We start from the raw sequence: 14,635 nt of genomic DNA, 5'->3' as shown, positions 1-14,635 counted from the left end.
GATATCGAACTTTCCTACACTGACGCTAGCCGGTCCAGTATCGAACTTTCCTACAGACGTTAGCACCGGGCCCAGTATCGAACTTTCCTACAGACGCTAGCGGGTCCAGTATCGAACTTTCCTACAGACGCTAGCGGGTCCGGTATCGAACTTTCCTACACTGACGCTAGCGGGTCCAGTATCGAACTTTCCTACACTGACGCTAGCCGGTCCAGTATCGAACTTTCCTACAGACGTTAGCACCGGGTCCAGTATCGAACTTTCCTACAGACGCTAGCGGGTCCAGTATCGAACTTTCCTACAGACGCTAGCGGGTCCGGTATCGAACTTTCCTACACTGACACTAGCGGGTCCGGTATCGAACTTTCCTACACTGACGCTAGCCGGTCCAGTATCGAACTTTCCTACAGACGTTAGCACCGGGTCCAGTATCGAACTTTCCTACAGACGCTAGCGGGTCCAGTATCGAACTTTCCTACAGACGCTAGCGGGTCCGGTATCGAACTTTCCTACACTGACACTAGCGGGTCCGGTATCGAACTTTCCTACACTGACGCTAGCCGGTCCAGTATCGAACTTTCCTACAGACGTTAGCACCGGGCCCAGTATCGAACTTTCCTACAGACGCTAGCGGGTCCAGTATCGAACTTTCCTACAGACGCTAGCGGGTCCGGTATCGAACTTTCCTACACTGACACTACCGGGTCCAGTATCGAACTTTCCTACAGACGCTAGCGGGTCCAGTATCGAACTTTCCTACAGACGCTTGCGGGCCCAGTATCTAACTTTCCTACACTGACACTAGCGGGTCCAGTATTTGACTTTCCTACAGACGCTAGCGGGTCCAGTATCGAACTTTCCTACACTGACACTACCGGGTCCAGTATCGAGCTTTCCTACACACGCCTGGTTCGTTTCGAACATTTAGTTCTGGAGTTCGAACGTGCCGCGCCCCGCTGCCCCGCTTCCCGCCAGAATCGGAGCCCCGCCCCAGCCCCGCCCCCGGTGAACTATAGGACCTTTGACCACCGGAAGAATAAGGATAATGGTCACGTGCCGCGATTTTCAGCTGACACAAGATGGCTACAGTGTTGAAGAAGCGGATTTGCAGCAGACAACCGCACAAAATTGGCTTTTTTTAAGCGAATCGGCTTATATCTGACGATAGTCAACTTCCTTCTGTTCCAAGGAGGTCCCAAGACAAGGTAAACGTTTCTTAAAGATTCTGAACGACCCCAAGTTTTCCCGTTTCCAACTCGGACTGTTTTCGTAACATGATATATGTCTCCACGTAATGCAATGGTTGCCATTTGTGTGACACTTTTTTTATCACCGCTGGACCGCGTTGAAAATATAGTTAAATCTGTATATTTTAGCTCGTGTTTATGAGCCATGTTATAATGATTCTGTCTTAGTTCTAACAAGCAACTGTTGTAGTTTGCTCATTTTCTTATGGATTTCTGTTTCTGTAACTTGTGCAAAGAAATGTTACTCGCTTATTTTTGCTGCTAATTATACAGGTGCCTTTTGTTGTGGACGTTTTATGTCACAGTATCGACTTTACTTATTTCGCTTTGATATTCTGCTTAGGGGAACCATGAGACGTTGTCTTGCGTATGCAACCGTACAACGGCAAGAAGATTACAACCAAGCTTGTAAACTGTAAGTAATCATTTGTTATTCCTAAAAATTAGAACAAAATGTATCTCTATCTGAAGTCTCCCTGTTGATGGTACCACTTATTTCCCTATGCCAAATATATCAGCATTTTTGCACTGAAAAACTAACATCAAGCAATGTGTGTCGTGCTGTTTTTCTCCATACAAACTTTCATACAAGCTGCAGTAATGTTTTGATGTTGTCTAGTAAGCTTACCTTTACAAATACAGTCTTGAACATGACAAATGCAAAGATATATTCCAGTCGGTTTCATGATCAAACAAAATGGTAACCTAACACTGCTTAATATAGACAGCAATATGTGTGCATCTATGCAGATTGCAGAATGTACAAAACATGTACACAAAAAACAACACATATTTACATGGATGTGAACTGATAATGAACCTCAAGATATTTTGCCCATTTCATGATATTACTAAGCATGTAGTCATTTCCCTGAAAATTATGTCAGATGCCTTTAGCGGTTTCAGCATTGACAGCACAAATTATGCACCCTCCTCCCCACTGTATTATTCTCATTGTGTATGTTTGATGTTGGTTCTACCTAGGTGAATCTTGTGCTAATGTGGTCTCCAGGTTGCTACAAATGTTCAACACAAAACATCCAGGTTGTTAACTGTAAGTAGGGTTTTATCATGTTGCTTTAAAACCTAACAGATTTTAAAAACCCAAGTGAACTAGTGCTGTACATTCTAGTTTTAAGATCACATGCTGCAACAACTTATCCCTGAGGTGACAGATTGGCATAGACAATACTGGTTTGTGCAGGTGGAATCACAGATGTGACAGAAACAGGTGAAGTTGAAAATGAAGTTTGGAAAGAGGTTGCATTAATTTTGATTTTGAGTTGAAATGTAGTAGTATACCCTATCACTGGCATGTCTGGTATGCCAGAGAGTTCTTGGTTGAACAACAAATGTATTTCAGGGACCTGTATTTACCATGCAGTATGGTTGTGTGAATTTCATATGTTCCCTAATAGTGAATATTGTCATATCACTAGGATTGTTACAGCACAGGATGCATCACTGTATTTCTTGTAGAATCTAAACAACATATACATGTGTAACACTAACAATACATACAAAATGATGGACCAAAAAATCTAGTTTTTTTTAGTGTTTTATTATACTCAGGTGTATTTTTTTTATTTTTTTGTTATACTGTTATAGTTTTAGATGGAAATGGGGTAGGTAACATTAACGTTACATTAGTATCTCACTTTTTTGTTTTATGTCAACAAACATGAATATATCTAAACAGGGCTATGCTACTTTCATTTGGAAATTTGAATACTACAAGAGTACCACATTTGTTTGAATTACCAAGCTCACTCTATAGAAAGTACTGATAAGCTAAAGTCAGGGAATACTCATTCCATTCAGGAAAAGTATTCTTGCTTTTACTTACACATGCAACATTTATTTGAACAAGATTATAATAGAAAAATTGACAACTAATGTCTGTTTAATATTTCTACTATCATTTAGCTTTTTTCTTTGTTTTTTTAAAGGAGAAAGCAGCTGTTGTCCCAGTTTTCAGTGATTTCCTGAGAGGTCCTCTCTGACTCCAAGTTGATCCCATACTGTTTCAGCCATCTTAGGAGGGTAAGTAAGTATATATATATATCCTTGGTATTTGTTAACAAGTTACTCATTGATGTTGATAGTTTTGTGACAAAATTAATAATAGAATAAGTGCCATTCCCTGAAGTATCAACCACCGGTTCAGACTGTTTTTTCACATATAACAAAGAATATGTACAGTACAGCATATGTGAGTGTTACAGACCACAGTTGATATCTAAGTTCTTTGTATCAGAGCAGACCTGTTCATATGTGTTCATAGATTTTTCACAACTGTTTTGTGGTAATCAGTAAAAAGGGGTCTGGGATAATGTTTAGACTATGTTGATTTCATTCGATGGCTGTCTTATAACTAATTCAAGCTGGTCTGTGTGTCTCACAGAGTCAAAATACAACTGTCATGTGTTTTTGTAAAACTTTATTCATACCTTTTTTTTTTATTTAATTGGTCCATTGGTTATAGGAGCTGAAGGTAAATTTCATCTCTTTATTTCCCTTGTCTGCCCCTATGTCATGTTTAGGTCAACCTGGGCCATCCACAGGTGACCATCATGAATTCTGATCTGATTTGGAATTTGGCACAGTCTTCAGCCACTCTTACAGATCAGCTAGCGGTACCAGCTAAAGTTCATGTGCAAGCTGCACCTGCTGTCCCCTATTGTTGTACTACATTCAAGTACTGCTCAATAACTTGCTGTTTTTGACGTAACATCCTGTTATTGACTTTCTTACCTTCATTACCATTGTACAATACGGTTTGCTCCAAAATGTACACATTAAAAAAATGCCTATTTGGATACATGTCTTATAATGAAATGTTGTTGAAATAGATGTTCTTGTATTCAAGTGTGAAATGAGTTATCTTTTTGACAGAAGTACTTTGAAATCTCTTAGCATTCCAACTTGATGATATATCTATTATGATATAATATTTTTCTGTATCAATTGAATGATTTCTGCACTTGTCATAGAGGTGACAGCAATGTGAAATATGAAGTACCACTTGTCACCATTGTTAACTTGCAATGTTTTCTTTGTATTGTTTCATGTTGCAATTAGCCCTCAGGCATAAGAACTTGCAAATAAAACTCGTTATTGTATTCAGTGTCCTTTCGTCTTGTTATTTTTGTCTATATTGAATTAACACAATGATAAAGACAAATCATATCTATACAACAGTTCAATGTCCATTTGTCCTGTGTTTTAGTCACTTTACTCCTGACCAAAGTGGTCAGAAGATTGTTCCACCATAGTCAACGGATGCGTATTTGATTGGTCACTAGAAATATTTAAATCTTAAGTTTTAGGAGGCCATATGCAAAGTCTTGGCAGCCTTATACAGTAACTTTGAACTGACAGTCCGCAAAGTCTTTAAAAGTTCCGTAAATCTACTATTAACTACGTGGGCCAGCCACCGCTGCCTGCGACATGGCGTTCTTACAGGGGTTCTACCCTTCCGTAACGCCCCCACGGCCAGCGCGGTTTTCCGTGCTTAAAAAAAGTGTCACACACAACAGACCGCCATAAAACTGTAAAGTAGCATACTATTCATTCAAAAAGTCTATGTAAATTAACGGCTAAACTTGCAGAACAATACAAATAAACAATTTCTTGGATGGTCATGTTCATATCAATTACGTAATTCACCGCGCTGGATGAAAATAAGCACATGATTTGATATCACCAAGACTTATGAAAACTGCAGGAAATATGTAAAAACATAGTTTAAGTATGTTAAACAAGCTTCTACTAAGATGCGGCGATCAAAAGCAGGCAACTCAGATAAAGCGTATTGCAAGAAATGAGCTTTATTTGCGATGCAACACACATTTTCCGAGGTGCCGCTAGAAGGCCATCTTGACGTTGCCCTTAGCAACGCCGCTCTCGTTCCACAAAATTTCGTCTCGTTCCCTGGAAACTAAATGTTCGAAAATCGCGTTCTGAAACCGGCGTGTACAGACGCTAGCGGGCCCAGTATCGAACTTTCCTACAGACGCTAGCGGGTCCAGTATCGAACTTTCCTACAGACGCTAGCGGGTCCAGTATCGAACTTTCCTACAAACGCTAGCGGGCCCAGTATCGAACTTTCCTACAGACGCTAGCGGGCCCAGTATCGAACTTTCCTACAGACGCTAGCGGGCCCAGTATCGAACTTTCCTACACTGACGCTAGCGGGTCCAGTATCGAACTTTCCTACAGACGCTAGCACCGGGCCCAGTATCGAACTTTCCTACAGACGCAAGCGGGTCTGGTATCGAACTTTCCTACAGACGCTTGCGGGCCCAGTATCTAACTTTCCTACACTGACACTAGCGGGTCCAGTATTTAACTTTCCTACAGACGCTAGCGGGTCCAGTATCGAACTTTCCTACAGACGCTAGCGGGCCCAGTATCGAACTTTCCTACACTGACGCTAGCGGGCCCAGTATCGAACTTTCCTACAGACGCTTGCGGGCCCAGTATCTAACTTTCCTACACTGACACTAGCGGGTCCAGTATTTAACTTTCCTACAGACGCTAGCGGGTCCAGTATCGAACTTTCCTACAGACGCTAGCGGGCCCAGTATCGAACTTTCCTACAGACGCTAGCGGGTCCAGTATCGAACTTTCCTACAGACGCTTGCGGGCCCAGTATCTAACTTTCCTACACTGACACTAGCGGGTCCAGTATTTAACTTTCCTATAGACGCTAGCGGGTCCAGTATCGAACTTTCCTACACTGACACTACCGGGTCCAGTATCGAACTTTCCTACAGACGCTAGCGGGCCCAGTATCGAACTTTCCTACAGACGCTAGCGGGTCCAGTATCGAACTTTTCTACAGACGCTAGCGGGTCCAGTATCGAACTTTCCTACAAACGCTAGCGGGCCCAGTATCGAACTTTCCTACAGACGCTAGCACCGGGCCCAGTATTGAACTTTCCTACAGACGCTAGCCCCGGGCCCATTATTGAACTTTCCTACAGACGCTAGCGGGTCCAGTATCGAACTTTCCTACAGACGCTAGCGGGCCCAGTATCGAACTTTCCTACAGACGCTAGCGGGCCCAGTATCGAACTTTCCTACAGACGCTAGCGGGCCCAGTATCGAACTTTTCTACAGACGCTAGCGGGCCCAGTATCGAACTTTCCTACAGGCGCTAGCGGGCCCCGTATCGAACTTGACCTTCATTTTCCTGACCCATATCTACCAAGTTAATATCATTAGGATCCGTCAACGGCTTCAATGCAGGCCCTCTACCATGCCTACCCCCCACTAACCGCTTGAGACTCTAGGGTAGCTGATGCAGGTCTGTACAATAATAGACCTCAGCCTGCTGCCGTCTGCTGACCCCATTTGGTCATGAGATAAACACCGCAGTGAGATAAGGAATTAGGAAAGGCTTAGCGGCGAAACTCTAACGAAACTCTGGGGATCATTCATTATCAGTCAGGGGGAAGGAGGTCCTGCCTATCAGGTAACTTCTTCATACTTCAGCACATACTTTTAATGTAGAAATGTTCGCGGTGGTTTTGTGTTTGCGGTTTTCGCGGTGAACTTTCAGCGCGAGCTTAAAACTACCGCGGAACTTTTTGCCCTCCTATGACTGTAGCGCTACTATTGTTTCGAACGCGAACTTTAAACCACCGCAAACACTCCATTTTTTTCCCTACCGCGAAACAAAAACCACGCGAAAATAAATGCATTTACAGTATAGTGGAATAGACGGCGATCGCGCTGCGACTTTGCTGCGACCTTAATTGTATTTATGTAAGCCTTCACTTCGTGGTTAGGATATCATGAGAAATGCAAGCGTATGACTGAAGACACAACAAAACGCTCATTGCGTAAAATATATTCTTTTTTAAAAATCTATAATATTCGTTGAGCGCCCTGTCAAATACTAGCGCGGTCGCCGCCATAGTGGAATGATAGGGGGGGGGGGGGGGGGTAAAGACAACAGCATATTCTTATGATTCGCAACTTACTATCATCATGCCCTTGACTTTCAAATGACGAATGTTGTGTTTGGGGACTTTTAGTACCCAACTCAATGTGAAAAAGACATATATATATATATATTTATCTGCGTACACTTAGGTACTGTACTAACCGAAATGGGTTTCATTTAAAACTAGGCGGAGGGGTGACGGTGAATATGTGAGAGCAAGGGCATTGTGTTTATTGTTTATTTCAGGCTCTTGGTCCATATTGACAAACACATAAACATAGGCAGACACATCTAAAAATATTGCTAAATATTTATAATTTGTTGTATACCTGAGAAAGATATAGTTTAAAGGTGGTCTTTTTGTTTAATTTTCGAACGTGCAATTTCGCAATTTTTTTTTTAGTATAAGTTCAGTTTGTTTTAAGATTACACATCTAAAAATATTGCTAAATATTTACAGCTGGTTGTATAAGTAAGAAAAGAATAGTTTAAAGGTGGTGTTTTTGTTTAAATTTCGAACGCGCAATTTTGCGTTTTTAGGTGTAAGTATCAGCTCAAAGTTAACCCGAAGAACGCTTACCCTACTAGTAGTAAAATCAGAGGGACAGTTACAAAAACTTGAACTCATTTTAGACTACCTCACCAGATCATTTGATAGCTACTCGACATGCGTGTCTATAAGTAATACCATATACGATTTGATCGCAGGTTAAGATTACACTAATAATAGTACATATCCTTACACCCGAGGGGCTGACCACATTCTACACTATAAAACGAGCGGAAACGCCATTCTACACACACAGCCTGTCTTCTTCTTCTGGTGAGTAGTGGGTGCACTTGTTTCTGATTTTCCCCTTTTTCATTTTTGTAAAATACACACTGCTTTAGTTTGTTCTTTCATGGACTAGTCTTTGTCAGATCTTGATAGTGAATATCTTACAATGTATATGCTCGCTGCCTTCTTAAGAAACTGGTGTATGAAGTATAAATATAATTATAAGTTAAATTTGTATAGGCTTTGAAAGGGAAAAACTCTGTCGGCATATCTTGTAAATACATAATAGATACTTAGCGACACGGTGCTGTTTCTATCTTGTGCTTGTATTATATCATCCTTCACACCATATATATGTAGATATTCAGTCATCAGAAATATGGTATTCTGCAATAGTGGCAAAAAATATGACATGGAATTAAAACAATGCATTGACGATGTCGATCGCGAATGGACTAAAGTGTCTAAATTAGAAAAATACAAGAAGAAATAGATCAAATTTACTTTTGGTTTTTCCTAAATGTAGCAAATGCATTATGTTTTAGATGTTAACCAAGGGGTTTTACTAATCCCTGAAGAGATATTTTGTCCAAATAATCAGCTTAACCAGATTGCCTTCAAATTTGTTATTCACGGCTGTTGGAAATAAGACATAACAACGTTGTTTGTCCTTACTGCAATCAGTCTGTGTGGGTGAAGCCTCCCCCCAAAGTCAAGATGCCAGCCTACGGACCCTCCATGATGGTAAGACATTCCTCATTTACGGGACAAACCATTTATCAACCGGTGGGGTTGTTGGAAGTGAGAATGGATAACATGTTATAACCCAGAAATGTCTTTGTCTGATCCATTCAACCGTTGGATATGAAATATAATGTTAGATTACTGAGTTGGCTGTAAGAAAGTTATCATATTTTGAATGCCATTACACGTTCAGGAGTTGACATAATTTAGCGCTTATCAGCTTAACGCGCATGGGGCTATCGGCCACATATACTGTAAATTTTGATTTGTTAACTGTAACTTAATTTAAGCTGATTTAAAGGTCACTAGTCAACAGCTAAAATTTCATCATCGCAAATATTTGATTACTAATATTTGAGACAGTGATGTAAAAGAAACATTATACTTGGCCACAACCTAGAGGACATTGCACTACGTTTCCTTTCGAATACGTGAATTATGTATACCAAACTTAACAACAACATTAGCGCCCGTATTTTCGTCTCCCAAGTTTAGGGACGGCTGTCGTGAATTCTTGTACAGTAGCGTAGCCTCGCTTCCTTATAAGGTGGAAGCAGCTACTAGTATCTAAGAGAGATATCCGCTCCTCCAATGGGATATAAGGTTACATTCTTAAGGCCTTCCCTAAGGCACCATGAGTTATTTTGATAACAGTGCTAGTTCCACGCATCAAATTTGGTCATTTGCTGCTGAGATTCTTTTGACCCACTGGATATCAAGATGGCAAACTTAGCACTCTTGTGATCACATGAATTCCGCGGTTGCCAACGTTTTCAGTGACGTCAAAGATTTCATTGTTAGCATTGCAGTTTTTGAATTATCAAATATAGTGAACGATTCCGACAAAATGAAAGAAGTATATATACACACCGACTTTTTCCACGCATAATTCTTTTGAACGTCGTTTGATGCTTTATTCCTTTATAAAAAAATTGCAACAAGACAATACATAGTGGAGCGCCATGCAGACAAGCTAATGTTGCAGTTATCAACAAAGCTTAAAAGAAAAAAAAAGAACGAAATATACTCCGGTGAAATGATCAGATAATAAAATGTAAACGATACATGAGGTTTGATTCCCAGCCTTGTATTACTTCATGACAAACTTTAAGAAATGAACGAACAAAAAATACTATATAACTCTTCCACACACAAAAAAAGTTATTCTGACAACTGGAGAGATTATATGGTTTCTAGATATCTACTACCGGTTGTATGGTGATGAGTAGATGTTACCTGGTGTATCCTATTACCCAAAGGCTTATCGTTAATCGACATATCACATGTATGCACGTTGTCGGACGAAACACATTTTATTTCATATTGTCCTTCTACCATCACGAAAGAAAAAGATGCGACCAAATTCTATCCTATTATTTTACCGCGTTTACAGACAAAAAGAAAACTACTCTCCTCTTAACATATCGCAGAACCCACACATTACAGAAAAAGTGTGATCCTTAGTTTTCCACTGTCTCAGAAAAAGAAATCAATCTCCTAAACGTTAGAATTCAAACTAGAGTAGATACATGCTATACAGCTGTATGTACTACGTTGTTTGCTGTCCCTTTCGTGTTACGTGCAATTAGCTCTAAGCCAAGAATATGCAATCAACCTATCATCAATACCATTATAACACTTCCCTTATAGGATCAGCCCTCGGAGCGTTTCCTTTACGGAGACCCCGAGGACATGAAGAAGCTGCGGTCGGCTCCTTACGACGCCAAGAAGAACTGCTGGGTTCCCGATGCACAAGAAGTGTACATCGAAGCCGAGATCAAGGCCAAGAAAGGTGACCAGGTCACGGTCACCACCCGGACGGGCAATGTCAGTGACTGTTCTCTTTCTTTGATGTATTCTTGTATATATATATGTTATACGTTATAAAGGCCCTGTCACGCTTGTGCGTATATGCAAGCCCGCATGAGTTGCGTATTAACATGTTTTGGTTAAGGTTAAGTTTGCAGCCGAAGAAGTCATTTCTTTGGTTCGATAACTAGGCTGCTCAACGGTGGGTCAAAGTAGAAAACAACTTCTTCCTTGCAAACTTTACATTAACCCCAAACATTTTCATGCGCACCTCATACGCACTTGAATATACGCACAAGTGTGACAGGGCCCTTACTGGACCCGCGACAAGCTGGCGACCTCGCTCCGTATTCTGTATCTGTGTTACCTTTGACTTTACAATTGAGATACCATGCAAAATGTACAAGTATTACTCAAAAGACAAGAAAACACAAAAAAGCGTAAAAAGATTCGTTTTTTTTTATCGATGATTCGTTGAGCTCTCCGTCAAATTACTCGGTCGCAGCGAGGTCGCCAATGTGTCGCGGGTCCAGTGAGAGGGGGGATTTAAGGTCCCCATTGTACTAGACGGCGATCACGCTGCGCTCTCACTGCGACCTACATTGGGTTTGTGTAACCCATATTTTCTTATTTAGAATATCTGGTACAGCGTAAACGTAGGACAGAAAGAAAATCAAAACACACAAAATGTAAAACTATATATTTCATAATTATAGTATGTTTTATACTGTATCTTTTTATCATAGGGGCTGGGCTATGTTTTATACTTCATAGTGGTTGAAAACTCAATCTGAAATTCTAGAACTTTCAAACGATAATTGCCGATGTTGTTAAGATTTCGATCGAAAATGGATGTTGAACAAAAAAGAAAACTAAACCTACATGTAAAATTCTCCAGAATGATAAAAGATACACATGACATGACGTCATTTTCAAACTATAAAGTCCGATGTTTTTAATTTTTTGACCGTAAGAAAGCTAAATCAATCCACATGTAGAATTCTCCAGAATTATGATAGGTACAAAACAGATGACGTCATTTTCAAACGAATTTGTTGTTGAATGTTTTCGCCGAAAATGGATGTTTAACTCCTGAATTTTCTACTTTTTATCACAGACCATCACTGTGAAAGCCGGTCAGGTCCAGGACATGAACCCGCCCAAGTTCGCATGCGCAGAGGACATGGTGAACATGACCTTCCTGAACGAGGCAGCCGTCATCAACAATCTGCGCACGCGCTACGTCAACACCCTGATCTACGTACGTCATGATAAAAATTCCAACGGAAGTGGGGTTTAACCACCCACAATCACTAATTAATTTATCACCGAAAGTTATCATTTTGTTATTGATAGCAAACTGTCGCTCAATATTGTAAGTTAGATCAAATAGAAGATGAGCGGCACTTCATTTTAGATTGTAGCCTTTACGATAAATAAAAAAAGGTTATTCAATATAAATGAAAAATTCCGATACTTTGAATATTTAAACGCAACGGACAAATTTATATTTTTGTTGCGTCTACATCTACACATGTACAAAGAAGCGAGGAGAAATTGACAATATCTGATGAGCTTGGCTTATCACTTTCCTCCACCACGTGTGTTTTAACTATGTACTGTATATATTTCACTGTATATGCAACTTATGTGTTAGTTAGGTTTGTGTTAGACGACCTGTGTCTAGCCCCTAGGGCCAAAAGTACAATGAAGGTCTTCATTCATTCATTCATTTTTAATTCACCACTTCATTTTAGGAAGACACGATTTGGCATTCGAAAGGAGGTGTACCTCGGTAGTACTAAACATGTTACAAACATTGTAATATCTTGTCCTACACTTTTTGCCCCGTCCAGACCTACTCTGGGCTGTTCTGTGTGGTGATCAACCCGTTCATGCGCCTGCCCATCTACGGAGAGAACGTGGTGAAGATCTACCGCGGCAAGCGCAAGCAGGAGGTCCCGCCGCATCTCTTCTCGGTGGCCGACGGCGCCTACATGAACATGAGGAGCGGTGCGTAAACATTTTAGATTGAATGAATAAGGCCGCAGTGAGAGTAGCGTCGGGAGTTCCACAAGGAACTGTACTAGGGCCACTACTCTTCCTTTTGTACATAAACGATTTGACAGATCAGCGTCATTCAAATGTGAGGTCGTTTGCCGATGACTGTTATACATAGAACTGTTCACACATGATGCCCCCAAAATCTGCAAGGAGATCTGAACGCACTGGAAAAATGTCAAAGCAAATGGCTATATAAATATAATAAATATAATAAGTATAATAGATATAATAAATAATATAAATACAGAAGAACTGAAAGACCTTTCTTGCACAATGAACTTTATGCTCTTACAAGCTAAGTACGGGCCATGATGAATTTGTTTAGCTCGCTCAAACTAAAATCTAATCTTTTTCCCCAAAAAGTTCCAATCATGCATAGTGCAAGCAACAACAAAAAACTAACGGCTCCACGAGGAGAACCAATCGAAGGCCGTTGCCGAAGTTGCCTGGTTGGTATCAGATGTGCCCATGGTATAGCCATGTATGCCTGCTTGGAGGTTTGAAATCTCAGGCACTACATTGCGATGCGACGGCCATCTTTTTCATGAGAAAACAGTCGCCACATTATCACACAACAATAGCATTTTTACCTGGTAATAACATACCCTGATCTATAATATATCCTACCAAATATCGAATTCACTGAAAACAATGCATATTTCTTGTTTGCTTCACAGAGAGGGTGTGCCAGTCCATGTTGATCACGTGAGTACATAAGTTCAAAGTTATATCCTATCTTTTATGGATTTGCCTATTCTTGCATTGTTAGAGTTGTTGCATCTAAAAACAAATTCAGATCGGCTTTTGGTATAGAGTCTCTTGATATATATCGTACTTAAGGAACGAAATGTGAATAAGGCCATGTTGATTATGTTGATGACATCCGCGTACATTTTTGAAAAATGTGTTTGAAGTCACTGAAAACCATGCAAAGCAGCTACAAAATGGGCAAATATATGCCGTAAATTGCAAGAAAATATCGGAAAACGGAAACTGATGTCGTAGAATGCCAAAGTCAATTCCAAAGTCAAAGAAGAAAAGGAAGATGTGAAATATCTCAAATTAACAATCCGTTGTTCGGAGTACCATAAATGTGTTTTGTCGTTTGTTCAGTCTTCCTGACCACTCAGATTTTATAAATGAAGACAACATTGTCTTGCCGAGCCTTATTTCCATTCGCAATCTAGTATCAGAGAATGGCATTAAAATGATCGAATCAACATGGTCTAACTTGTTATGTAAAGCTCATCACACTGGATCCGCGGCACGTTGGCGGCTTCTATAGATCTATGCATCTTAAATCGGATATGTGTTACGCTAGAATTTATGATAGGAAGTATGACTAAAATGACAACAAAAACAAAACACACAAAGCGAAAGAGATTAAATTTTTATCGATGGAATTCGTTGAACCCTGTTATATAAATCACTCAGTCTCAGCGATGTCGCCAACGTGCCGCGGGTGAGATAGGGATTTGCTTTCAAGACAATGATAATTTTGACACATGTGCCGTGCAGTGGTGAGTCCGGTGCCGGGAAGACTGAGAACACCAAGAAGGTCATCGCCTACTTCGCGACTGTAGGTGCCAGCCAGACAACTGGGGAACCGGATCCTTCTGCAAAGAAGGTACATCGCAAAATATCTAAAATGATATAAACGGAGATTTCATTGTTGGAAAGGAGACGAAAATGCCAACTTCAATAAATATCCATCGATATTTGACATGTAGCAGCAGAATGGTTTATTTCTCTAAAACCAGAGACTAAAGGTTACAAGGCATTAGTTAGTTAGTTAAAATCCTCCCACACCATAAGGTGTATAGGGCGGTGCCCATCCCCGTTTCATAGCCCTGGGTCACACATCTTCTCATATATAAACTGTATTTCATCTAAGTATTCCACCCAGCAATAAATGTCAAGACTTTAACGTAATCTTTTTTCCATATACATATCTCAACTCTCAATTGTCCGTCAAGTCGTTGATACATATGTATATGCCTAAAAATACAAATGTCAAAATCAACTTTAAATGTACTGAAA

The 14,635-nt window shown here is 40.4% G+C and overlaps 1 protein-coding gene and 1 long non-coding RNA gene across 4 annotated transcripts in view; both read left to right on the top strand.

Annotated features, from left to right (window-relative positions):
• The first annotated feature begins 1,026 nt into the window (after positions 1-1,026).
• On the top strand, positions 1,027-4,369 carry LOC136421742 (uncharacterized). 2 transcript variants are annotated; one of them, XR_010753498.1, is made up of 5 exons: positions 1,027-1,205; positions 1,591-1,662; positions 2,232-2,301; positions 3,197-3,294; positions 3,791-4,369. It is a non-coding gene; the product is annotated as an uncharacterized lncRNA (long non-coding RNA). The 2 variants fall into 2 exon arrangements; XR_010753497.1 differs by having other exon boundaries at positions 1,029-1,205; positions 3,197-3,290.
• Positions 4,370-8,656: 4,287 nt separating this feature from the next.
• LOC136421725 (myosin-16-like) overlaps positions 8,657-14,635 on the top strand; it is a 42,523-nt gene continuing 36,544 nt past the window's right edge. For both annotated transcript variants that reach the window (XM_066409248.1, XM_066409241.1), the window contains exons 1-6: positions 8,657-8,722; positions 10,373-10,549; positions 11,649-11,792; positions 12,388-12,544; positions 13,273-13,300; positions 14,114-14,222. In XM_066409248.1, coding sequence (XP_066265345.1) covers positions 8,696-8,722; positions 10,373-10,549; positions 11,649-11,792; positions 12,388-12,544; positions 13,273-13,300; positions 14,114-14,222 — 642 coding nt within the window. In that variant the 5' untranslated portion in view covers positions 8,657-8,695. The remainder of the gene's footprint in view (positions 8,723-10,372; positions 10,550-11,648; positions 11,793-12,387; positions 12,545-13,272; positions 13,301-14,113; positions 14,223-14,635) is intronic.

The sequence above is a fragment of the Branchiostoma lanceolatum genome, chromosome 1 (assembly GCF_035083965.1).
Source record: "Branchiostoma lanceolatum isolate klBraLanc5 chromosome 1, klBraLanc5.hap2, whole genome shotgun sequence".
Taxonomy (NCBI): Eukaryota; Metazoa; Chordata; class Leptocardii; order Amphioxiformes; family Branchiostomatidae; genus Branchiostoma; species Branchiostoma lanceolatum.
The sequence above is the reverse complement of the archived record's forward strand: the minus strand, read 5'-3'. Positions and strand labels throughout refer to the sequence as shown.